Source organism: Hirsutella rhossiliensis (assembly GCF_020360975.1).
Source record: "Hirsutella rhossiliensis strain HR02 chromosome Unknown scaffold00001, whole genome shotgun sequence".
NCBI classification, from domain to species: domain Eukaryota; kingdom Fungi; phylum Ascomycota; class Sordariomycetes; order Hypocreales; family Ophiocordycipitaceae; genus Hirsutella; species Hirsutella rhossiliensis.
The window spans coordinates 7,544,849-7,569,102 of record NW_025408667.1 but is presented as its reverse complement, the minus strand read 5'-3'; the positions used below and the strand labels follow the sequence as shown (position 1 = coordinate 7,569,102).

The 24,254-nt window shown below is 59.3% G+C and overlaps 9 protein-coding genes across 9 annotated transcripts; 3 read left to right on the top strand and 6 right to left on the bottom strand.

The window, feature by feature from the left end:
* Window positions 1-215: 215 nt before the first annotated feature.
* HRG_01021 (ribosomal protein s11 domain-containing protein) lies at window positions 216-953 on the top strand (the record flags this gene model as incomplete). The annotated part of the gene is made up of 1 exon (XM_044859492.1): window positions 216-953. The coding sequence occupies one exon, from the start codon at window positions 216-218 to the stop codon at window positions 951-953; it is 738 nt and encodes a 245-aa protein (XP_044725892.1).
* Window positions 954-1,266: 313 nt separating this feature from the next.
* HRG_01020 (PPPDE putative peptidase domain-containing protein) lies at window positions 1,267-2,079 on the bottom strand (the record flags this gene model as incomplete). Its single annotated transcript, XM_044859491.1, has 2 exons — window positions 1,267-1,908; window positions 1,978-2,079. 2 exons carry the CDS (start codon window positions 2,077-2,079, stop codon window positions 1,267-1,269), a joined length of 744 nt encoding a protein of 247 aa, XP_044725891.1.
* Window positions 2,080-3,771: 1,692 nt separating this feature from the next.
* HRG_01019 (uncharacterized protein) lies at window positions 3,772-4,273 on the bottom strand (the record flags this gene model as incomplete). The annotated part of the gene is made up of 3 exons (XM_044859490.1): window positions 3,772-4,053; window positions 4,118-4,153; window positions 4,223-4,273. The coding sequence occupies 3 exons, from the start codon at window positions 4,271-4,273 to the stop codon at window positions 3,772-3,774; spliced, it is 369 nt and encodes a 122-aa protein (XP_044725890.1).
* A 1,707-nt stretch (window positions 4,274-5,980) lies between these two features.
* Window positions 5,981-7,530, top strand: HRG_01018 (50S ribosome-binding GTPase domain-containing protein; the record flags this gene model as incomplete). The annotated part of the gene is made up of 4 exons (XM_044859489.1): window positions 5,981-6,055; window positions 6,114-6,185; window positions 6,251-6,736; window positions 6,979-7,530. 4 exons carry the CDS (start codon window positions 5,981-5,983, stop codon window positions 7,528-7,530), a joined length of 1,185 nt encoding a protein of 394 aa, XP_044725889.1.
* A 587-nt stretch (window positions 7,531-8,117) lies between these two features.
* On the bottom strand, window positions 8,118-10,047 carry HRG_01017 (putative sialidase; the record flags this gene model as incomplete). The annotated part of the gene is made up of 4 exons (XM_044859488.1): window positions 8,118-9,430; window positions 9,512-9,537; window positions 9,598-9,984; window positions 10,040-10,047. The coding sequence occupies 4 exons, from the start codon at window positions 10,045-10,047 to the stop codon at window positions 8,118-8,120; spliced, it is 1,734 nt and encodes a 577-aa protein (XP_044725888.1).
* A 1,624-nt stretch (window positions 10,048-11,671) lies between these two features.
* On the bottom strand, window positions 11,672-15,701 carry HRG_01016 (vacuolar sorting protein 9 (VPS9) domain-containing protein; the record flags this gene model as incomplete). The annotated part of the gene is made up of 4 exons (XM_044859487.1): window positions 11,672-12,279; window positions 12,337-14,888; window positions 14,949-15,306; window positions 15,362-15,701. 4 exons carry the CDS (start codon window positions 15,699-15,701, stop codon window positions 11,672-11,674), a joined length of 3,858 nt encoding a protein of 1,285 aa, XP_044725887.1.
* A 1,859-nt stretch (window positions 15,702-17,560) lies between these two features.
* HRG_01015 (amino acid permease domain-containing protein) lies at window positions 17,561-19,555 on the bottom strand (the record flags this gene model as incomplete). The annotated part of the gene is made up of 5 exons (XM_044859486.1): window positions 17,561-17,610; window positions 17,792-18,038; window positions 18,111-18,361; window positions 18,487-19,197; window positions 19,258-19,555. 5 exons carry the CDS (start codon window positions 19,553-19,555, stop codon window positions 17,561-17,563), a joined length of 1,557 nt encoding a protein of 518 aa, XP_044725886.1.
* A 1,981-nt stretch (window positions 19,556-21,536) lies between these two features.
* Window positions 21,537-22,331, bottom strand: HRG_01014 (methyltransferase domain-containing protein; the record flags this gene model as incomplete). Its single annotated transcript, XM_044859485.1, has 1 exon — window positions 21,537-22,331. One exon carries the CDS (start codon window positions 22,329-22,331, stop codon window positions 21,537-21,539), a length of 795 nt encoding a protein of 264 aa, XP_044725885.1.
* Window positions 22,332-22,680: 349 nt separating this feature from the next.
* On the top strand, window positions 22,681-23,502 carry HRG_01013 (methyltransferase domain-containing protein; the record flags this gene model as incomplete). The annotated part of the gene is made up of 1 exon (XM_044859484.1): window positions 22,681-23,502. The coding sequence occupies one exon, from the start codon at window positions 22,681-22,683 to the stop codon at window positions 23,500-23,502; it is 822 nt and encodes a 273-aa protein (XP_044725884.1).
* Window positions 23,503-24,254: the final 752 nt, after the last annotated feature.

Genomic DNA, 24,254 nt, shown 5'->3' with positions numbered 1-24,254 from the left:
TCAGCCACGGCAGAGAAAGGAAGGGCAGGCGGAGAGGCGGCGAAACCACGGCAGAATACGGCAGCTTAGATGGCGCTCTGCAGTGAATAGCCTACAGCTTTAACTGGGCCGAGCAATTGATCCCTGCTTTTATTCAAGTCAAAAATAAAACCATCGGGCACCACAACGCAACCCGCAAAGCACGTCACAACGGCCGCGACGGCCATGCCATTGAGATGAGCCGCCCACTGACGCGCTGCCTCGCGGCACTACCGTCCCTTGGAGCCCCTCGAGTCGCGGCACTCGGGCGGCCCTTGCAGACGACGACGACGACGACGACGACGACGCGGCTCCTGTCCACGACGAGGCCGCGACGGCAAGACGAGACCTCCCCGGAGCCGCCCCTGCGCACGCCGCCAGCGGAAAAGCCGCTGAGGGACTTCTTCGGCGGCTCCCTGGCGACCGGCCAGGCTGCGCAGCCGCAGAACCCGACCGACGACATCTCGCAGCGCCTCGTCATGAAGGCCCTCGGCAAGACGGCCACCATCGACACGAGCCCGCTCTCGGGCGACCCGGCCAAGCTCACCATGCCCCGGGCGGCGGCCGACCTCGAGCCCCATCACCTGCACGTCTTCTCGCACCGGCACAACACCCACATCACCTTCACCAGGCCCAACCGCGAGCCCATCATGTCCCTGTCGTGCGGCAACCTCGGCTACCGCAAGTCCCGCCGCGGCACCTTTGACTCGGCCTACTCGCTGACAAAGTACGTGCTGGAGCGCCTCGTCTACACGGGCGTCCGCTTCGACCGCCTCGAGCTGGTGATGCGAGGCTTCGGGCCCGGCAGGGAGGCCGCCATTAAGGTCCTCATGAGCCCCGAGGGCAAGTTCTTTCGCGACAAGATTATCCGGGTGGCCGACTCGACGCGCGTCAAGTTTGCCGGAACGAGGAGCGAGAAACCCAGGCGTCTGTAGATGGTCAAGAACTTTCAACGGGCCGGCGCATGCGGAGTGAGGAGGGGAAAAAGGGAGAGCGAATTTTTGTACCATATTTTGTATGACCTATGCCACGCACACAGGAGGAACCCGAGAGCTTCCCATGTGCCGCAGAGCGACAAAGACGGCTTGCCCGGTCCAAAGTCAGAAAAACATCAGAATCAATGGTATCGCGAACGAAACTCCCACCCAGTAACCAAGACAACTCCAGAACGCCTCGCACGGTATCTAGCAGTTAAGCGTCGCATGAAAAGAACGCACAGACTTGAGGATGCCGAGCGGCCTGCTGGCGCTACCGTCTCGGAGCCCTCTCCGCTGCGGGAAGATGTCGGCCGTCGGTGTCTACCGCAGCGCCCTTTCCCTTGCCACTGTCCCCCTTCCGTCTCTCCTCGTCGCTGTCCCATTCTGTATCCTCGCCGGACGCGCCCTGGGCCAGCAAGTGTGGTCGGGACTGGCGCAGCATGCGGGACTGCTCGTGCGTGGGATCGTCGACTTCGTCGAGAAGCTCGCCGTCGGCCGTGTCGTATTCCGGGGGCTCTATCCAGTCGCGGGGCACCACGCAGGGAAGCGCGACGCCGATGCTGGCCGCCCGGTTGAGCCAGCCGGGTCCCGGGGTGCCCGTGAGCTTCTGACAGAGGTACGAGGTGAAGTGGTTGCAGTTTTTGGTCAGGAGGTTGTACGAGGTGCCGAGGAAGTCGTCCGAGGCGGCGCGGAGGGTGGCGTCGATTTCCTCGTGGGTGGCGAGGGTGAAGCCGTGGAGGATCTCGCATCGAAAGGTGCCGCCGGGGGGCTCCGTCTTGGGCTTGGTCCAGTAGACGCCCGTCACTCGGCGCTTGTCGTGGCCGCCGTAGGCGTATTCGCGGCCGTTGATGACGACGCCCGAGTGGAGCAGCGAAGCGCCAAACGTCCACAGGACGGAGGATATGCGACCGGGCTGGACGTAGGAGAGCGTGAGCAACGTGGTGATCTGACTCTTGTTAGTCCCGGGGCAAAGCGCGCTCACCGGAAGAAGGTCGTAGACGTGTATGGTGATTTCCGTCTTTTGCAGAGACAGCGTCGACCTGTGCCTGCTGGCAGGCGGCTCCGGGTTGTCGCGGGCGGGCATGTCGAGGCCAGGCCGAGATTGTCTCACCGTAAGGCAACAAGTCGGCGGGGGATGTTTCAAAGGCGAAGGAGAAGTGCCGTCGTCGGTGAACAAAGCCAACAATGCTGACGAAGGGTGATTGTATTCATGAGGCGATGAAGAAAGAAGCCAAATTGTATGATACAGAAAGATGCTCTCGACAGTCCGTCTCGTGCTATAACGCCGAGGACAGCGCTGGTGTGCGACGATGGATCCAGTCGTACGCGGCTCCGCCGGCGCGATGGGGGAGAGACAGAGAGGGAAGAGATGATGGGGCTTGCGGGAAGCAGCAGCAACCGTCGACAAAAGAGGACGACGGACGGGCTGCCAAGTGATGCTGTGCGGCGTGGCTGTGGGAACTGAACCTTGGCCTTGGGGGTCTGGGCTTGCGTTTCGCCTCGCAGTTCGAGAAAGGCCGAAAAGAGCCATGACGCAGCTTGGCGTACTGGCAGGTACGTACCTGCTTTGCAGGGAAAAACCGACGATCCGGCAGAGGGCAAGTACCGTGGGTTAGCGCATGACTCGCCATGCAGCTGTTTCGGTATCAGGGCCCCGAGATGTCGCAACTCGGACTGGTACCTTGAGCGCTCCGCACTGCAACGGAACCTGGCAGCACGTGACGATGGAGTCGACATTGAAGCGACTCCAGTCCCAACTCTTGACCAACACCTAATTACCTACCTACCTACCTTAGACACCAACAACACAGTGTTCGTCGCGCCTTAGATCGGGCACGACGTGAGGCACCAGACACGCTATTCACCAGATAGCACGGGCCAGGCGATACTTTACGAATTGCATTACAGCCAAAGCGCAAGGATTTTTCATAACTTGGCCAGTGTCTTGCTTGTACGTGGCAAAAGAAGGTAGAAATGTATGCTGCCACCGCACCGCCTCTTCTCGTCGGGAAAGCGATCGTTCGAACGTACTCCTGACAAGAGATACCAACCCAAAAATCTCATCGTCGTGTCTCGTGCTAAAACTTGTCGGGACGGACCATGGTTGCCGTGAGCACGCATCGACAAAGGATACGCTGCCCAGTGCTGCTAGCCATTCTTGTCTTGCAAGAGAATGGCCAAGTGCAGCAACGGCTCAGCACCTCGACCTAGTGATTCTGACGCTCCAATTGTCCGACGTGGTAGCCTACAAGTACAAATAAGTCTGCTTAGCATCAAAGGCATCCAGAAGCGTCACCATGGGTGGCCGCGCTGTTGCACTCACCTCGCCACGCACCCAGATTGGTCGGCCGATGCGATCATTCTGTGTTCCACAAGTCAGCCGCGGCGAGTCCCTGCCGTGTTGGAGAGGCAAAGCACAGATGAGGTCGAGGTTGGCTGACCTCCTGGCAATCATTGTCGATTCGCGCGGCGATGATGGCGACACGTCTACACGGGATGTGTATCGAGTTTTCGTTCTCGTTGCAGAGAAAGATGGCGGCTCCCCATTCGCAGCTGACCCGAGCGCAGCCCCCTGCCCCTGGCCGACCGCCTGGCGCAATGCAGACCTGTTTGCCTTTGCCAACCCGCATCAAGTCTTTGCATAGTCAGAATCGTGCTTTGTAAAGCAGGAATAGCAGAAGAGTATCAAGGGTCTGAGGCTCAACGCACGATGCATCCCGGAGTGGATGTACTTGCGAAACACGAGGCTTCCTGCATCGCAGTCAACCTCTTTAATCTATCCAGAGATTAGTCTCGGCTCAAAACCACGGCTTGTGACCTCGACGGCTTGACAGTTTCTCACGTTCGTATCGCGCTTCTTGAGCTCAGACTGGTCGAACAGTCCATCGTGGGAAAAGTCCGGGTTCATGATGGAGATCTTGTCGTAGATCTCCTGGACAGTTCCCGCCAATGTCATGTTGGGCTCGCCGGCCTTGACCTCGCCGTGCCAAACAAGCTCTTGCACAAGACCGGTCCCATAGCCGTTGCTGCTAAGCTGAACAGCGTCTCCGTGCAAGACCTGAGCACATTAACATGCAATCAGTCGGTGTCGCAGGCGACGTCTGGGTGGACAAAGGGCCAACCTTGGGAGAAGCTTTGCGAATCGCCGCGGCAACGTCCTGTCCGTTGATTAACACCAGTCAGTCTCTCTCTCGCCTGACGTTGGCGAAGCCAAAAAGACGTCTTACAAAAGCCAGCGTTGGGAGAGCGGCTGACAACAAGACAGGAAGAGCCTTCATGTTGGAGGCGAGGTAAAAAAATTCTTGTAAAGAGTAGACCTGAACTTCGGGAGGGTTCAAGCTCGCGAGACGTGCTTTGCTCAAGTCTTTCAGAAAAGTCCTTTTTTATGGCCTTTCTGAGCGGAGGGATGAACCTTGGTGGGCGGGTTGGGCTTGCACGTCTTATACACGCCAAGACGCTTGAGTCGACGAATGGTGTTCGAGCCATGCACTTTGTCGATACGGTTTCCATCAAGCTTGGCCTCTATGGTGGCTTATGCCGTGAACGTGGCTTTCCATACAAGCCAGTTTGCCCGTAGCACTGCAGGAGGACGTCCAGTTGGCCGAGCATCGAGACGCATGTGTCGTTGCTCGACACCGAAAGCCAATGCGAGCGCCCATCCAATCGGACATGATCTAGGGCAAAAAGGGGCGCCACGGGCCGCTTGATCCAAAGCCATTGATTGGAGTCTTTGGAACCGCCATTGCCAAATATGTACAACGATACAATGCGGCTCGAAGTTCCAGGACATTTGGATATCTATCCATAGGCCGTGGGTGACGTCCGTGTAGCGTCTTCCACGAGTTGAGGATGAGTTGTACCCTCATCCAAACACTTGGCCTCCATTTTGGCGCCGCCAAAAACAAGCCCGCTCGTCTACTGAGATACGTGGAGATACGAGTCTCTCGTCTGTGCGTCCGAATGCCCGTTGTCTCTTTTCTTATCAGAAGGTGGCCTTGTCCAACGTCAAGTGCCGCTCATGGGGCGTTCTGCTGTGCGCAAACGATCCGGGTGGCGAATTGGAACCTCTTCCCTGCGCACCAAGGCAAGCGCTTTGGTGCCGAAATATTGATGTGCTGCATCGACGTGCGTGTCGACGGATCCGAAGGTAACGTATGCCCTTGATGGCACGGGTTTGGGACAGCGGGTGTGACTCTTTGTTCAAGTCCGAACCCGCTCATGGGAGTCGTCGGTCCATCTTGGTGAGAGTTTCGGCGTCAATGGGCTCTGTCGTTTGAATCGCCCAAGCCGACCTCGTGCTCATCGACAGCCCCGCACGGCCGTGATGAAAGGGCGATGAAATGGCGGGAACCGTCATCAACTTTCAAAGTGTTCAACCCAAGGTACCTCGAGGTAGGTACTTTCTGGGCTACGTTATCTTATCTTTCGAGCTCACGCCTTTTGGGCATCGCACTTGCCCTAATATCCGTCTGCGGCTTGCTTAACAGCCTTCGGGTAAGGCTCGGCGCAGAGAGCAGCTTTGATTGGGCCACTCGAGAGAAATGCCCCAGTAATGGAGGGGACAGCAATAGCTCATTTTTCATTAGGTTGGCAAGCACACACACACACACATTTTTCCATTCCCCCTCCTCCCTCTGAGGAGGATGAGGCTCGCTGGCAAGAAATCCTCCTGTCCGCATGGCTTCAACCTCCTAGGTAGTCGTCCATTTGCCCTCTCGCGTCCTTCTCTGGCGACGGCCACTCGCACTGCGCCGACCTTTTGTCCACGCGCTCTCTTTTCCTCATCTCCTTCTCTTCCCATTTCTCCCTCCCCATCTTCCCTCCCCTCTCCCTCTCTCCCGTCCCTCCGCGTGCTTCCCCTCCTCTCTCTCTTCTCCCGCCCCCGCGCAGCAACCCGGCGTGCTTCTCCCGGACTGGCTCCGCGCCTTGTTCCCTCCCGTCTCTTCTCATATACCCCGTGTCGCCACTACGCAAAATCACGCAAAATGCCGCCCAAAAAGCCCGTCCAAGAAGAAAAAATCCCCCTCGGCAGGCCCGGGAACAGCTTGAAGAGTGGCATTGTGAGCTCCCCCCCCACGTTCCCTGCAAACACAATCCTCGGGCTAACCCCTTCGCCAGGTCGGCCTTGCAAACGTCGGCAAATCCACTCTGTTCCAGGCCATCACCAAATGCACCCTCGGCAACCCTGCTGTACGCACTGGAGCCCTCTTGCGCCTGCGCTTGGTCCCGGCCGCTCGCTGACAGTTCGCTGCAAGAACTTTCCCTACGCCACCATTGACCCCGAAGAGGCCCGCGTTATTGTCCCCGACGCCCGCTTCGACTGGCTCTGCGAAAAGTACAAGCCCAAATCCCAGGTCCCCGCCAACCTGACCGTCTATGACATTGCCGGTCTGACCCGTGGCTCTTCCACCGGTGCCGGTCTCGGCAATGCTTTCTTATCTCACATCCGCGCCGTCGACGCCATCTTCCAGGTTGTCCGATGCTTCGACGATGCCGAAATCATCCACGTCGAGGGCGATGTCAACCCTACGCGTGACCTCGACATCATCAGCGAGGAGCTGAGGCTGAAAGACATTGAGTTTGTCGAAAAGGCCCTGGAGAACCAAAAGAAGAAGACGCGCATGGGCGGCCAAAGCCTCGAGCTCAAAAAGGCAAAGCAGGAACAGGACACCATTGAGAAGATCCTGGCCTGGATCCAGGACGGCAAAGACGTCCGCAAGGGCGACTGGACCCCCAAGGAGGTGAGAATGCCATTTCCTCTTTTTTTCTTCACGCGCACGACTTTTCCTTGTGTCCGTTTGCATGATGACAAAAGGCCATTTGGCCTGAATCTAATCCCAGCTCGTCGAATGCCTCACCCAATACAACGCTAGAGTGCATTATGAGATAAAATCTTACCTGATAGCAAACACTGTCCTTCTTTTGCCTAAACACTGCCTTTCTTGCCCGCATCTCGAGCTTTCCATACTGACCCCGAGTTCAGGTCGAGGTCATCAACCCTCTGTTCCTCCTGACGGCCAAGCCCGTCGTGTATCTGGTCAACCTGTCCGAGCGGGACTTTGTCCGCAAGAAGAACAAGCACCTGCCAAAGGTCGCTGAGTGGATCAAGGAGCACTCGGCCGGTGACCCGGTGATTCCCATCTCCGTTTCGTACGAGGAGCGTCTGACGCGCTTCGAGACGGAGGAGGCCGCCCGGGAGGAGCAGAAGAGCGTGGGCGCCGAGTCGGCGCTGCCCAAGATTATCACACAGATGCGCAAGACGCTCCAGCTCGGCAGCTTCTTCACCACGGGCGCCGACGAAGTCCGCCAGTGGACCATCCGCGTCGGCACAAAGGCCCCGCAGGCCGCCGGCGTCATCCACACCGACTTTGAAAAGACGTTTATCCAGGCCATTGTCTGCAACTACGAGGCTCTCCGGGAGCTCGGGGACGAGGCCGAGGTCAAAGCCAAGGGCAAGATGATGACCAAGGGCAAGGAGTACGTGGTCGAGGACGGTGATATTCTGCTCATCAAGGCCGGCGCTGCCAAGGGCTGATGATGCATGCCTGACTGGTAGTAAATATGAGGTTAAAAAAAGAAAGAGGCTCTAGTGCCTAGCAATACAAAAAAATTGTAAAGCAAGCATCCCGGGCTTTGTTCATGGCCACGTCGCCCCTACATGAAACACGCCCATGGTCAGAAGCCGGCTGATTTATGGAAGACCACGGAGCGAGGCGATTAGGTACTGCGTGATGGCCCCTCGTCAGGCGACGGATTGCGTTACATGAGCTGTGCCATCCATCATTGTAGAGGTAGGTAGGTAGGTACTTGGGACTATCCAATTCGAATTCCCTGTCTTTGGCCCCCCGCCCTCATCCCGAGCATTTCTCGACCTGATCCCGTGAGGGTTGGCCGAGAACGTGGCCCAGGTCGCCAACCTTTATCTCGCAAACATGTCCCGAGGAAGGGACCGCCGCTTATCAAGGCCTCTTCTATCTCCCTGCTGCCCTAATTACCCGGCGCCTCCTTGGCGTGAAAACGGACCAGCCGTTTAAACCCCCTTTCCACTCCACGCACACTCAACCGTTCGGTCCCAGACCTCAATTCTCCTCTTGTCCCTTTCCACATAGGAAGTAGACACGCTTAGGGGGCGCCATAGCGGACACCCCGCTTGCCGAGCTCCTTCCTGCCAATGGGGTCCTCGGGCCAGACCCAGCCGCGGCTCCTCTTGGCCTCGCGCTTCTCGGCCAGCTGCGGCTGCGGCATCCAGCCGTCGCGCGGCCGCGCCTTGCGGCGGGTGCCCGCGGCGGGGGCGCCAATCTCGGCCCTCCAGTGGGCATGGCCCACGGAGGTGTCGTCGCTGGCGAGCTGGCAGAGGCCCCAGAGAGCGAGGCAGGCCGTCAGGGGGGTCTCGGGAGCGGCCGTGCTATAGCCATCATGCTGGTTGCAAGCGGCCAACTGGACCGAGGTGACTTCCAGGTCGCCAAAGAAGGGCGTCGAGTCGGTGCCGTAGCGGACGAGGACGAGCTCAATCTCGGTAAGGATGAAGCCGTAGCGGCAGCCGTGTTCGCGCATGGCGTAGTGCAGGGCGGCGAGCCCGCGGAGGTACTCGACGCGCTTGATGTTGCCCTCGACGCGCATACCCGTGTTGAAGCGGTCAAAGCTGCGGACGAGGCCGACAAGGCGCGCCGAGGGCTTGCCGCCAAATAAGGCAGCCGCCGTGGCCGACTCGCCGTCGGCGTTGGCCACGAAGAGCAGATCGTTGACTCCGTGGGTCGTCTTGGCCGGGACCGAGAGCTGCAGCGGGCGGCCCGACGAGATGGCCAAGGCCGCGTTGAGCTTGGGCAGGTAAAAGGAGATGTATATGGCGTGGAGAGAGGCCTCCGTCTCCGGGTGGCGCGACGACATACTTGGCTGGGGGAGCACGGGCGACGGGACGGGCGTGGTCAGCATAGCCGAGGCACCGGGCAGAGCGAGGACGGCTGAGGCGTTGAAGGAGCTCCAAGAGCGGATGCTGCGAACGTCCCACCAGAAGTGCTTAATGCTGGGATCTCGCAGGGGCAAAGAGATGTTGCGGACGAGCGAGGCGGCCGGGTTGGGACAGGTGAGGAAGTCGACAAGCGTAGTTGTCATCATCGTCGTTGGTGCGTCGTCATCGGGGTATGAGGCAAGCAAGCCAAGCGGCGATGGGGCCCGCGGGTTGTAGGAGGAAAAGGTCAAGTCTGTTCGAGTGGAAGAGGTGACGGCGCTGGCGGCACTGGGAAGCGGCATGCTCTGCATCAGACAGGACGGGGGACGATAAGCGGCAAAGTCGTAGTCGTCGAGGGCCGAGGTGTCGATGGCGCAGCCAGTCGAGGAGCGACGGGAGGACCAGACATCGGAGGGCATCATGTGTTGCGAGTCCGAGATGAGGGCAAAGGGAGCAGGGGAGCATAAGAGCGGCGCAGTCTCGGACGCTGCGCGTTGGTGTGCGGTGGAGGGAGCCGTCAAGCGGTCGGAAGACGAGGGGGGAGAAGGCGACGAGGACGGAGTCAGGCCAGCAAAGCAGTCAGGGCTCGTGTAGCTGCGGGCATGGCGGGAGGCGTTTGGGGCCCGCGAGGGAGGCTTAGAAGAGGGCGTGAGCCGAGATTTGTTGCGGACGCGGCGCAGGTTGGTGGACAAAGGGCGATGATTCTGGTCAAAGTCCTGGTCCTGGGGGCGAATCTTGGGAAGCAGGAGGGGCCCGTGATGGCGCACCGGAGGGCTGGGGCGAGGGGGTGTGGAGAGACGGGTGCAGGCAGAGTCGGGGGTGGACTCGACGGTGGAGACGGCCGAGCAGGCCGAGGAGGCGTTGGAGGAGGAGCGGACATGGCGGCGGGTGAAGCATGGGATGTCGAGGAAAGACGAGTCAAAGGAGGCGAAGAAGGCGGCATCGTCGCTGTCCATGGCCAGGGCGGGCTGGCTTGGAGGAGGAGGAGGAGGAGTACAGGGGGAAGGAAAGGTGAAGTCGAAGGCGACGCCGGCTTCCAGACTGTTGGAAGCAAGTCAGCAGGAGTTGCCACGGGTCGTGGGATAGGTGGACTCACGCAGGCATGGCTGGTTGTATTAGCGAAGAGGTGTTGTGTCTGGTTATATATGGCGGAGGCCAGCTCCAGCCAGTGAGTGGAAGCAAGGCAAAGAGAGAGTCTGTTCGGATCTGCCAAAGGTGAGGCCGGCTCGTCTAGAGGGGTATATCTTGTTGGTCCGAAGTTGGGAATGAGGTTGAAGAGTCGTTGAAGAGTCCAAGCAAGAGGAGACTTTGGGTCACAAAAGAAATGTATATACGGGCGGAGAGGCGGTCTGGTCTGTTGAAGGAGGAAGGAAGAACCGAGTAACGAGAAAAAGGCAGCAAAGAAAGAGACAGCGGGCGTCTAACGGGAAACAAGGGGGGGATGATTGGAACGGCAACGCCGGAGACGGACGACTCTTTTTATCTTTTCAGTCCATCTGCGACCACCTGCCATGGCCATCTCTCTCTCTCTCTCTCTCTCTCTCTCTCTCCATATAGGCGCGAGCGCGGCACGTTCCGGCTGCTGGCCCATCATGGACAACGACCACCGACGACGGACGCGTACGAGCCTCCAGGCAGAGCCAATAATGACCGGGCCAATCAATGACCGGGCCAATGACCGGGCCAGTGTCGAGAGACGCGCGCCCGTCCTCTGAGCGCGCGCCGGGTTGCTGCAGGCGCCGGCCGCCTGAGTGGCCAGCGTCGTCTCTGCAGGCACTGCACTGCGTATGCACATGGGCTTCTTCGTTTCTTCTTCAATCGTGTTTCAGGCTGATGAGCCTACGTCTTCTGAATTGGCTGTCGGCAGACAGCCAACGCGCGCACACCTGGACGGTTCGCTGCCCCATCGCATCGCATCGCATCGCATCGCATCGCATCGCATCGCACCGCACCGCACCGCATCGCAGAATCGTCGCGCCCCCCCTTCCGACAGACCGCGACCGCTTCCCTACTGTCCTTTATGCGCTCGCGTTAATTACTCGGTATTCGTACAAGTCAGTCGCCTGCGTATTACCTGAAAAAGGTCACGCGTGCTCAACGTCCTTCCAAGCCGCGACATTGCACCGCCCAGCCCGGCGGCTAACATCGAGCCCTGGAATTGCAACACATTGGATCTCTGCCTCCTAATAAACTTGGCTATTACTGTAAGCCGTGTTGCCCACCAGGCGCGTACCGCACCGCGTCAGCCATGCGAGCCTCATCCGCCCTCCTGCCCCTTCCATTGGCTGCCAACCCGCACGCGCCCGCGCCCCCCGTTGACGCGCCGGCGGCAGCCTCCGAGCTATGATTCGTTGAGTGTCCTGTTCACATGGATATATCGACATGCATAGCTATGTCCACGTAAATCTCGTGACAATGCACGCACTGGCAACACGCCACTCGCCCTCGTCCCTTCGACGTCGTCTTCAACGCCAAACGCCCCCCCCCCTCCCCCTCGCCATCGTCATGTGCCAAGGTAGATATAAACCATCGCTAGCCCTCCAGCGCCGTGGGAACCCCAGGCCACACAGTAGACGACACTCGTCAAACAGCCCGCGCCCCTGTCTTGCTCTCCTCGCTGGTGCAGTCGTGAGCCTCGCATCCTTCCCCCGGTAGCCGCCTCCACCAGTCGTCCGACCTTGGCGTGCCACCGCGACCGTCACGCGACCAAGATTCTCGCTCTCGCGCCTCAGCCACCTTGTCCCTGTGCTCCCGAGACGGCCCCGGCCGCTGCCTGCTTGTCCGCCCCCACTCCGCCCCCTCTGACCCTCCTCAGCGCTCGCATCATCCCGTCTAGCCTCATCCGCTCCTGCACCGCCATGCCCCTCGCAAACTCCCGCATCGCGCTTCGTCCCATCTTCTCGTGCATGTCCTGCCATCCCGCCAGCTCCGCCGCCACCGTCTGCTGCGTGTGCCGCAGCTCCCGCGACGCGTACTCGGCCTCTTCGCGCGACTTGCGTGCCCGCAGCTCTTTGCCATCCTGCAGCCTTTGTCTCGTCTCGTCCAAAAGACCAAGCGGCCATCGCGATGACCGCCCCGCCGCGTTCTCGTTCCTGTCCGCCTCTCTCTTCGCCGCCCAGATCCTGTTGATCAGCGTCGCCGGTCGTGACAGCGACATTAGGAGAGCCTGCACCGTCGACTGCATTGCCAACAGCGCGGTATGCAACACCGTCTGCGGGCTCGACTGAGTCGGTGCCATGGCCCTGACGTACGCCTCGAGCGCAACAACGTGCGACGTGGGAAGAAACTCAACCGCCGCCACCTGCCTGTGAAGGAGAACCAGGGAATCGTGCAAATCTGGCAAATCAGTCAAAGTCAGCATCTGCAGTAAAGGGACGACGGGCCGAGACTTACCGGATGACGCGAGCTCGACGCCGTTGGCCCTCCTCGTAACGCTCTTGGTCGAATAGCCCACGCTCCTCACCATGTCTTTGGCATGGTTCGCAAACTGCTCCACCTCCCTCACGTCCTCGACCGGCTCGTACTCCTCCTTGATCTTCTCCGTCCGGGTTTCCACCTTGAGCCTCGTCCGCTGCTCCATCGCGTCCAGCTGCAGTTCCGGCACCAGGAAAAATTCCCACAGCATCTCGTGCGTCGACAGCGTCGGGTGGTTCAGCATTATTCTCAAGAACCAGTCTGCCCTGGCCTGGATGTGCCGCAAGAGCGCCCGTGACGGCTTCGTCGGGAGCTGGAACGGCGACCGCGTGTCCGCCATGGGTGGTATCCACGACGCCGGGTGCTCCTGCGCCAGGAGATGGGCCAGCCGCTCAAACTCGGCCAGTGACCGCCGGCTCGTCGTCACCGTGTAGCTGTCGTGGTCCGTCGGCGCCGCCGACTTGAGCACGAGCCGCACGCTCCCGTCCTCGACGAAATACGCCCGCACAACACCCGTGATGCGTCCGTCCCGCCCGGCCGGCATGCTAAATAGCCCCAGGTCGTCAATCTTGTTCCGCACGTCGTCGTCTTTGGCCAGCTCCACCGCCGTGAGGCCTCGCAGCTCTCTCGCCGCCACGTCCACGCGCGGGTCCGCAAAGAGACACCTCACCATGTCGTACCGCCCGTACTTGCTCGCCACCATGAGCGCCGTGAACCGCTTGTCGTTGGTCGCGTTCACTTCCACGTCGCAGGAATGCAGGATCCTCATGGCCAGTCTCGCGTCGTTGATGATGTGCAGCAGAGTGTTCCCTTTGCCGTCGACGTGGTCGTCGACGTGCAGCGGCTGCCCGTCACCCTGTGCCTCTTGCGCGACTCTCAGGCCAGTCTCGACCATGTTGTGGTAGTCGGCGTGGTCGTAGGATCGGCACAGCGCAAACAGTGGCGTCTGGCCATTCTTATCTCGCTGGCGCCATGGTATGAAGCGGCCGATCCGGCTGATCAGGTACGGTGCGTGGAAGAGATAGTGGCCGACGCTGCGGCCCCAAATGTCCTGCTCAAACAAGTAATGGGTAAGTTGTTCGCACGTGGCCAGCGAGACGACGTGATCTAGGATCACGTCTATCAGCTGTGTATGGCCCAGTTGGATGGCTGCGCTGAGAAGCGTCGTGTCCTCGTTATTCATGTCTTGCAAAATCACGTCCAGCGGATAATAGCCGGAGAGGGCCAGCAGATATCTGAGAGAGGCTGGCCGCTCGTTCTGGACCGCCATCATGAGCACTGATTCGCCAAACGGGTCGCTCGTCTGAGCCAGCCTCTCCACCGATATGTCCCCCTCGAGCGCGCTCCCAATGGTGCCAATGCTCGCCGTGCGGGAGTGAAAGGAGAATTCAGATTCGCTCGACAGGCTCCTCGTGTCCATGGCGACCCTCTTGATCCTCTTTGCTGGAAGGAGATCTGCCCCGTAATCGCCCTTGGCCTGAAAAGGAAATACGTGGCTCAGGCCAGAGCCGTGCGAGAATCGGTCTGCAGCCGTCGCGGGTAGTGAGGTCATTCTGGGCGAGCCATTCGTCAACGTCCACATGTTGGACGAGGAGTGCTGGTCTGCTCCGAATTTCACCCGCATCCCGCCGTCGTCCATGTCCCCTCCGTCCTTGTCGTCATCGTCGGCATCCTCAATGGCGCAGGTGCTTGGTTCCATAATATTTCTCAAGTCATCCAGGTTTCCCTTCTTGGTCGCCTCCCACAGCGCCCTGTTTCGTCTGCTGGCCTTGCGCAAGCCGGCCGAGTCCATGACCAGATATGCCAGCACGGCTTCAAAAGTGCTCAAGGCATAACCCATCTCCCCGCTCTCCACGTCGTCGACGAAAATGAAGTTTCTGACGTAGGTGATCCTTGCTTGGAGGTTGCGGACCTGCGACCGGATGACGACGTACAGCAAAAGCGAAACGAGGGTGTCGGCGTTGACCGTCATGATGGTCTTCTCCGACGTCGGCTCCTCGCCGTTGCCCTGCGTCTTGGAAATGCGAGTCAGGTGTGAGACCGTCTTGGTGGTCGACAGCAGCGTGTCCATCATCTCGCCCGGGCTGCGGGCGCAGGCGATCTTCTTGAACTCCTCTGTGACGGGCCCAAGCTGGATGAGGAGGTCGTGCTTGGCCCGCGAGCCGCCGTCGATGGCGATACCTAGCTGCGAAATGTCGATAAATTCCATCTGCCTGATCTTGGACTCGAGTTCCAGGTCTTCAGGGCGTTTCAGGAGGCTGAGCTTTGGAAAGAGCAAATGGTGAACATTCTCGGTGACGTAGCGCTCAATCAGCTTCTCGACAAGCGGACCAGTCAGGTCGGTGGTGGCGCCCAGCAGGGACAGCTGTTGCTTGTCGACGCCTTGAAAGAGGTCTATGGCCGCTGTGACGGCCGTCTCAAGCGCCGCCCTCATGACATCCTCGTCGTCTTCGGCATAAAAGTTCTCCGTCACGGGCAGACTGGCGCGAGACTCGTTGCCGTTGGTCAAGCCGAGGCTGCTGGAACGGGCCCTGTTTGTCGCGGTTGCTATCGGGCCCTTGGGTTGCGGATCGGGTATATCTGGGGCGGACGGTGGAGGCGGAAGAGGCTTCTCGAAGACGGCCGTGAACTCGAGAAAGAGCCTGTCGAGGCCGACCTGCATCTGCCGAGCAATCATGGGGAAGTGGTTGAGAAGATCGTGGAAGCTCCGAATATCCTTTTTGCGAGGCATGACGCTTTCCGACGACTCGGCGCCCAGTTCCCCGCCTTGCTCTGCCGCTCTGATCTCCCTGATGCCGTGGATGAGGAGTGCCGGGGCGATCTTGACCTCGTCCCAGGTGCCGACGAGGGGCCTCGAGATGAAGTATAGCAGCCATTGTCTGGGTTCGAAAACGTCGGGGTACCAGGTGGCGTCGTTGAGGATCTGGGCCTGGGTAGTGATCTTGAAGCCTGCAAAGGGATTGTTAGCATATTGAAGCGTTGGGCCCGGGCAGGTGGCGGTCACCCTTGCTGCTGTAGACGAAGGAATCCTTGATAACGACGCTGCGGCCGTTGAGCGTGGAGAACTGCTTGGCCTTGCCTCTCAGGTCGCGTAGATTCTGGGCGAGGGCGTCTCTGTCTTTGCCGGCGGCGGAGGCATCAGGGCTCGGGATGCGGAGGACATGGCTGGTCAGGAACTCGTCCGTGGCGACGGCCTCTGCGGCGGGCAGGCCGTTCTCGGTGTCACGGTGGGTGAGGAGGACATCCGTCAGGGGCACGAGCAGGATATGGTGCTGGACGGGGGTGCACTGGGCGACGACGGAGCTCTTGAAGAAGGCGGCCAGGAAGGGGTTTAGCGGGGGCATTCATTCGACTTGGAAGCCCAGGGAGTGTCGTGAACCTCGTCGGCCCCGTCACCACCAAGGGAGCAGCGGACGGGATGGAGGAGGCTGGCGGCGCGGATGGCTGGCAGGATTGCGAAAAGACATGTGATGACGGTCGGTGGTGGTGTGTGCGAAGGAATGGCGGAGGACAGCTATGGTATTAGTTGGTGACTGCGGCTCTCCAGTTTGCAAGGGCGAGACAAGCTTGATTGATTGAGGGGGGTTCGCGCAGGAGTATGCGGCCGGGGTTTGCAGTCGATGCAACGAGCGCTATGCCCTTTTCTCGTCTTCGGTATCGTCTTTCTCTTTGTCCCCGACTTGCTCCTTTGTTGCGTGAATGACTGGGCGGCTGATGCATGCGCAACGAGGGAGGAAGAGAAAGGAAAAGGGCCAGCTCATGCCACCACGCACAGGCATGACGACGATGGAAGCTGTGGGACTGAGGTACCTCGGCAGTACGCCACCGCAGCTGCCAGGTACGTGAGCTTACACTGTAGCTGCACGCGGGGCAAGGCGCTTGCGAGGGGCACCCGAGTCTCGCAAAGTACCTTGGAGAACCAGACGGGCAAAAGCTCGGTACTAGCACATGCGGGCCACACCAACAAGCTTTGTGGCGCGGCGGGAGCAGACGATCACATCTACAACCTACACGACCAACTGCCGTCCCAGGAAGAGCATCAGCTCTTTTGAGCCATCTTGCTTAATCTTGGCGCCGTCACGCACGGTCATCGCCCTGGGCCGGTACCAAGAGGCCCCGCCATGGCCAAGCAAGGAGCTCATCTTCAACCCTTTGCGTAAACATTACCTTGGTGGGAGAACTTGTCACTCTCGTCTTGAGTCTACGGCTTGCTAGGCTAGTCTTGGCCCAAACGCATACCCGTGACGGGTGATGCTCAGCCCAGCTCAGGGCGGCTGATGCACATTGCCACGCATATGCTAGGCGGGCATGCGCTCTACAGTACAGTACTAGGCGGCCCTGTGGGTGGGCAGCCAGCCAGGTTTGCCACGGCGCCCCCTCCCCCTCGTCGACATCGAGACGAAGCATACAGGTCGGCTCACGTGTTTGACATATCATGCTCGCGTTGGTTTTGCAGCTCACGCTCACAAAACACACTTTCCTCTCCGAGCAAGGTTGTAGCTTATCTCTCGTGTATGTAGATGGGTGGTGGGTATGGCCGCGTTGAGCCAAAACAACGCACCTGATCAGCGGCCAAGCCACAATGAGCCCGACCTCGTGCCGAGGACGAACCGTTCAAGGCCCTCTTCGTTCAATGACGAGTGTCTCTGCCAAAGTGGCAGGCTGACAGGCTCGAGCCGAGGACCCAGCAGAGCAGACCTGGGAGCCAGAAACGGGCGAGGCCTGGATGCGGCCTGGCGAAACAGGGCCACTGCTTGCCGGGCTGTATACATGTTAACTTCAAGACCATGCAAGCCATTGAAAAAAGGGGGAGGGGAAGTCGAAAGTGTGCCGGGGCGTTGCGAGATCCCCAGCCATCGCATGGCACAGATGCCGGTTCAGAGGCCCTGTCATCTCACGAGAGGGAGATGGGGCATCGAGAGCAACTTCGATTCGATTCGCGGCGAGCAAGTCTTGATGCGTCTTGCTTGGCATCCGCCGCAACCTCTACGATCGTGTCCCAAGACGGATGCACAAACGGCCGGTGTCGGGAATCAAGAGTATGCCCTCGGCTCCAACCGATTCCAAAGACCGCCATGTCAAGATCCAGCATCCAAGTCAGGCCGCACGCAACTCATGCGACGGAAAATGCAAAAAGAAGAAGAAAACTCGTCTCTCGTCTCTCGTGACTCCATGACTCCGTGACTCCGCCCCGCGGCAGACCCTACTGATCCCCCGAGGTCATGATGCTGTTCGTCACACGAATGTCCGTGTCTATATCCGATGCAAGTACAGAAAAATTGACGAGGAATATGAAGAGGAAAGAAAGTGGGTGGGAAAGGGTGGACTCAGGCTTATCACGACTTCCAGAGTTTCTTCCAAAAAGGAACTTTGGCCTGCACCAGAGACTCGTCCTCGGGAACCATCCCCTTGTTGTCCAGGTCCGTTCTCCTACCGCCGTCCAGGTCGATTTCCCAGCTGCGCTTGAACTTGTCTTGGCCTCTCCAGTAAAGCTTGCATACAACGTAGATGACTCCAAACAGCGGCAAGAGGATGTATGCGTCAACGAACTTGGCAGCGTCAAACGGCGACAAGTTCGTCCAGCCCTGAACGAGGGCCAGGAAGCCCGTGGCGGCGAGTCCAAAGTAGGCAATGAACGGGTACCACATGCTCTTGAAGGGCACCTCGTTGATGTCGCGGTTCTGCATGGTCCAAGCGCGGCGGAAGCGAATGTGGATGAAGCTGATGCTTCCCCAGACGAGAAACGTGCTCACCCCCGAGAGGTTGACGATGTAGCCGTAAGCCGTGGACGCACCAGTCGACACGTTCATCATGGCGATCGCCCCAAAGGCGTTGGTGATGAGAATGGCCCAGACGGGGACACCCATCTTGTTGGTCCAGCCAATGAATCGGGGGGCTTTGCCAGATTGCGCCATGTACAAAATGGTCCGAGAGCCGATGTAAATAGACGAGTTGATGGCCGACACGCACGTGATGAAGATGAAGGCGTTGATGAGGTGGACGCCTGTGAGGAAGGGTCAGAGACATGGAATCAGGCCGTGTTGCAGCCGTCGGTATGTTATGAGTGGAGTCGGGTGCGTGTTATGGGAGAGAGAGAGGGGGGGGTAGGGGATGAACAGGGAGGCCAACCTCCTTGCCATCCAGCGTTCTGGATGGCGATGGTCATGGGGCTCTGGAGTGCTTTTGCTCCCCCATTGACCAGCCCCTCGGCGTCGGCCGGGCATGTGATGCCGAAGAACAGAGCCGAGCCCATGTAGACGAAGATGATTCGCCAGAAGACCTGGCGAATGGCCTGGGGCACGGCGACCCCCGGGTTTCTCGTCTCGGTGGCGGCGACGGCGACGGACTCGACGCCGGCGTAGAAGGTGGAACAGAAGATGAAGACGACGGCAACGCCACGGAAGCCATTGTTGTTGAAGGCGCCCGGGTCGTGCCAGTAGCGGAAGCCGAGAGGTTGGGTCTGGCCCGCGAGGCCGCCGGCGGCGTAGACGATGGAGAAGATGAAGTATGCCGTCAGGCCGAGGATCTTGAAGAGGGCGAGCCAGAACTCGGCCTCGCCAAAGGCCTCGACGCCGAGAAGCTGGAAGCCCATGAAGACGGTCCAGAGAATGAGGAAGAAGCCCCAGAGCGGGACGCTGGGCGCCCAGTAGGTGAGGATGCTGCAGATGACGTTGTACTCGTTTGCGAGGACGGTGGCCCAGATGATGAAGTAGTTCCAGCCGACGGCGACGGAAAAGGACTTGTCGACCATGCGCTCAGCCAGCGAGACAAAGGAGCCGCCGCCGGGGAAGAGCGTCGTCACCTCGCCGAGCGACTGCATGATGGCGAAGGCGATGAGGCCTGGCAATGTTAGTTGGGAGTGCTTGACAAGGCATAAAATAACACAGAAAGAGGGAATACCAATGATGCCGAAGCCGATGAGCAGCGAGGCGGGCCCGCCGCTGTTCAAGGCGCCTCCCGCGCCGACGAGTAAGCCCGGGCCGATGATGCCGGCGAGAGCCATCATGGACAGGTGCCTGTTTTTCAGACCTCGCTTGACGCCTGAGTCGGGATCCATGAGGCTGTCGTCGCGGGCCTCCAAGCTCGGCGACTCAATGGCGCCGTAGCGGGGAGTGGCGTCGTCATTGTAGGTGTTGGCTGCTTGCGGCTCACCAGACAGCTTGTCGCCATCGCTGCTGTTCTTGCGGCGGTTGACCATGGCGGTTCTCTCTCGTCACTCGTCCGGGGGGGGGGAGAAGATGAAAAGCTGAAGCAAACAGAGGCGGTAAGGAATAGCAAAGGAAACAGTGGGGGGAGGAACGAGAGAGAGAGAGGAAAAGAGAGAGAGAGCGCGCGGATGGGGGGATATAATGAAAGCGGTGCTATGTAATTGATGTAATTGGCTCTGGCCTTGCCTGCGTCTATATAATAAAAGTGGTGAAGCGGAATCATCACAAGCTACTAATAGACGAGGCTAAGAACAGCTGGACAAGGACCCGCCCAGTCTAACGCACGAGAGTCTGTCACGTCATGCGCCCTCGAGATTACCTTAGGACAAACCAGTCTACGGGCAGTCCTTCACCTAAGATACAGCTTACAGCTTACCCACAGCACCTACAGCACCTACTGTACCTAAGATAGTCAAGCCAGCCGAGTGGGCGCCACGGGATCCGTTTTGGGCAATCCTTGGCCAAAGGGTCTATGGGAAGGTGGCAGCAGCAGAACAGCGGAGCCTCTCCTTGCTGCCACCTTGGCTTGCTGGCTGTACAAAACTCCAACCGAGCTTTTGCGTGCTCTGCGGCCTGGCTTCTCTTTCATTCGCGCTTTTCCTCAGCCCAAGGCGCGCCTGGTTTCGTCTCTGCCTGCCTCATCCCGGGCCTCTGCTAACTTGCCGCAGTCTGCCTGAGTCGTCCGAACCATGTCCGAACCGACTCTAAGCAATCCGATTCCACTTCGACGACTCTCCCTCTTTCAACCAGCGCCTACGATGTCCTCGCCAGCCACCATGCCCGCGCCGTGTCGTAACGGATGCGGCACATGAGCCAACCGCTCAAGAGCAAAGCCAACACTACTGCAATCTACGCCCTTACGTGTCGCCTACGCCCGGGACTATGGCCTTCGAGACCATGGCGAGTTAAGCGATTGGTGCTTGATTCGTGTAGACCCTAAGTGTCACCAGAGGGCCCTTTCCCCGTTAGAAAACCGCGCCGGTTCCAGCAGCGGTTGAGAATGCTACAGGCGCTCGCACTGATGGCAGAGCCCGGCGACAACGGCATCATTCAACTACAAGGTATCATGCCAGTATCCAACGTGACCAGCCCCGTCCACTTCAGTATACGCGGCATGCCCACCCACCCAGACACTGAAGATGCTCACCATCGACAGACTCGTACAGCCGCCGAAACGCTGCCGGACTCAAGTGGGCAGTCCACCCTGCGGCAGCCTTCCAGATCGGGGCAGTCGGCGAGCCCTCGGGCCCAAAGTCCCGCCAGGAACGATAGAAGGTGTATCCATGGATCCCTTGGACAGAAAAGGCTGTAGCACACTATATGCAGATGTCGTGGACCTCGGTGCCAGGAGGCCGCCGAGCGAGCGAGCCGAGTGCTTCAGGCAAGTCTTTGATGCCAGGGGCCGTGGACTAGTAATCGCACCATGATGGCCGGCGCCACCTCTGGTGTATACATATGGCCCAGGAGCAGAGACCTCTGCCCCTTCTTCCCTGGTGCCTCTCGCAGCTCCACTCCGTCAGGAGCAGAAACCCGCCGCCAACGATGCTGAGGTAGAAGGAGAAATGAACGCTTCATTTACCTGGGACACTGGCTAGGGAGCCATGAAAGAGAGCCAGCAGTCCCTCGAGATGTTCTTGGCGCCGGCGGTTTGCATCCTGGCTGGCGGCCAAACGCGCATATCTCAGCGCACGGTGAACGTGCCGATGATACGGCTTGTACGTTGGCCTGTCGCTTCCAATACCAATGGCCGTGACGGCCGGGGTGATTCTCCCGGGGCATAGTGGCACCGGCGACAACTCAGCTCCCGGGACATGGCGAAGGCAGCGATGGAGCTTTGAGTTGAGTGTATTCCCAATTGTCCTCGGCTCTATTCATGTATCATAGGCTTGCCTCGTTATTGCGAGCCCATCCATGACTTGGATATAAACAACAACAATTTCTTCGTCTGCCAGTATGGACCGCACCCTTCACCTACGCCTTCCAGACAACCAGTATCCCCAGGTGAGGGTTTGCCTCGCGCACCTCCCACTCGTGACGCGTCAAGTTATATCCCCTTGCCCACTCGTCTCCAAGCAGCATCTCGTGCCTCCACTCCAGCTTGCCCTTCATGCCCCCGAGTCTCGCCGCCTCCTCGTACACCTGCCGCTTCATGTGGCACGTCCTAAAGTCAACCCCCTCGTCATTCAGAAAGACCCGGAGCCACCAGCCGTCGCCTGATTCGAGCTCCTCGGTGTATTCGTTTCGGGGCCACATCTTGTTGAGCGGTTCTTTGCCGTGCGCCGCGGCGCGTGGACCGAGATGGTTTGTGGGATGCGGTACGACGCCCACGAAAAGGCCGTCGGAAGTGAGGTTGAGCGAGATGCTCTGGAACATGGAGACAAGCTCCGATTTACAGTGAGCGTAGTTGAGGAACCACGCCCCAACGGCCAGGTCGAAGCAACCCGGGCTTCCATCGGGAGCAAACGACTGGGGCTTGGTGCCGTCTCCCTCGACGAAGCGAGCACGTCCCGCCTGCACATGGGCCGGCACTCGTGCGGCGGCGGCGGCAAGCATGGCGGGAGAAATGTCCATTGCCGTGAGGGAGTCCACACCCCAGTCGAGAAGCCGCGAAGAGTAGAAGCCCGTGCCGCACGCAAGTTCGAGAACAGCCATGTTGGGCCGGAGCAGCGGTTCCATGGCAAGTCGGACATTGTGCACTTCCATTGCTCGGTACGGAAGGCGGTCGAGGATGTCGTACGAGGAGGCCAGAGAGTCGTACTGAGCCATCTTTGATGGGAGGCGTGTCGAGTTTCATTCGGGAATTTCCATCTGGGATGAGCCGTGGATATGTTCGTCGTGAAGGAGATGTGTCCATGAGACTGAACAGAGTAGCACGGGAGGTCTGTGGTGTAGGCGAGTATAGACACGCCTCATCCGGCACCCAGCCATGGCATCGATGCAGAGGACCCTATCTGCCTTGTTTACTCTTCTCTCTATATTTGATATATTCTCCTGCTCTGGCCGCCACGTTTCCGTGTCTGGCTGCATGTACGGCTGATTACTGTATAAAGCCGGCAGTGAACGCAGTCTGCTCTCTCCACGTATAAATCTTGACTCAACAAGCCCAGGGTTCGGGATGTCTCAGTACGATTCCATCGGCACTCGATACGACGTCATCAAGACAACAAGCTTCAACGAACTGGAACGGTTCAACTTCCAAAAGAGTGTTGGGCCCTTTCTGCAGCAAGCCGAAACCGCTGTCCTCGACCTAGCCTGCGGCACAGGCTTCTACTCCTGCCTCCTTTTGGACTGGGGAGCTGGTTCCGTGACCGGCGTCGATCTTTCAGCCCGCATGTTGGCAGGCGCAGAGGCTCGGCTGAGCCAGACTCGGCACGCCAAACGGGCACGCTTCGTCCAAGGAGATGGTCTGGCGCCCAAGACATACAGCGCAAGCCTCGACGCCTTTGAGGTGGTGACTGGCGCTTGGTTCCTCAACTACGCCCAGGACGTCAACCAGCTGACATGCATGTTCCGTACGATTTCAACCAACCTCAAGTCCGGCGGTGTCTTTGTCGGTATTTGCTTTCACCCCACGGATGATGTGACGGCCTTGGCGTCGGCTTTGCATGGCGGCGTGTGGGCCGAGACGGGCGTCTGTTACCGGTACCGGGAGGAGCTTCCCGGCGGCATAGGATACCAGGTCCAGGTCTTTGGCCTTCCCCAGCCAGGCGCTCCGCCCTCGGTCAAAGGAGTCGATTTTATGTGCTATCACCTCAAGAAATGTCTATACGAAGAGGCGGCACGGGCTGGCGACATGCAGGGCAGGCTGGAGTGGCGGAGCTGTGAGTTCCTCGGTGAGGAGTGGCGGAGAGAAGTAGGTCTAGATGGCAACGACGAGGACTGGCGGAGACTGCAGGAATGCCCGCCGCTGAGTATCCTTGTCGTGTGGAAAGACTAAGGGTACAGAGTGAAGGTCGATGGCGGTGTTGAGACAGCCTCTGCAACATCGGCGTCTGAAGGCGAGCCGGCAACGCCACGCCAACACATCGGGCATGTGGTCACATGCGGCTCGAGTCAGGCAGGTCTGCAGCTCGCTGAACCGGTGTAGGGTGCGTCGTCGGCCACGGCGACTGACGGGGTGGAGATGGAAAGGAGCTGGATGGACTGGGCTTTCTGGCGTCGAAGAGGAGGAGACGGGCGTTGATCCGCCAAGGCGTGGCAATCATCGACAGGCAGGCCAAAGGGTCCCTCTGACACTGGCTGGATGGCACTGCCCTCTCAGCTGAGCTACTTGCACCATCGCTTTCCCGCCGCCGTCGATATCTGCGGACGTGGGCGATGTCGGAGGCCTTGTGGCTGAGCACAGGGGGCCGCGTACACTTGAGAGTTGGGTGCGCACGAAAGGAGTTTGTCTTCTCTCTTCTCATGCTTGGCTAGTAGAAAGGGACCCCATTGGATATCCCATGCATTGTTTCAATGATTTACCCATGGCTTCTCATCTACGTATACATTAATACAGACTTGAGGTATAATTCGAATAGACACGTGAGCCATGATGCCGAGTAGCCCCGGGTGTCGGCTCTCGTATTTCGCCTAGGTGGGTAGCAACTGGAGATAGGAGGCCCAGCATCTCATGATGTATTTCCGGGGGCGGATACCGAACTGTTTTCTCGTATAGCCGAAGACGACGATTTGCGCCTTGACTACACC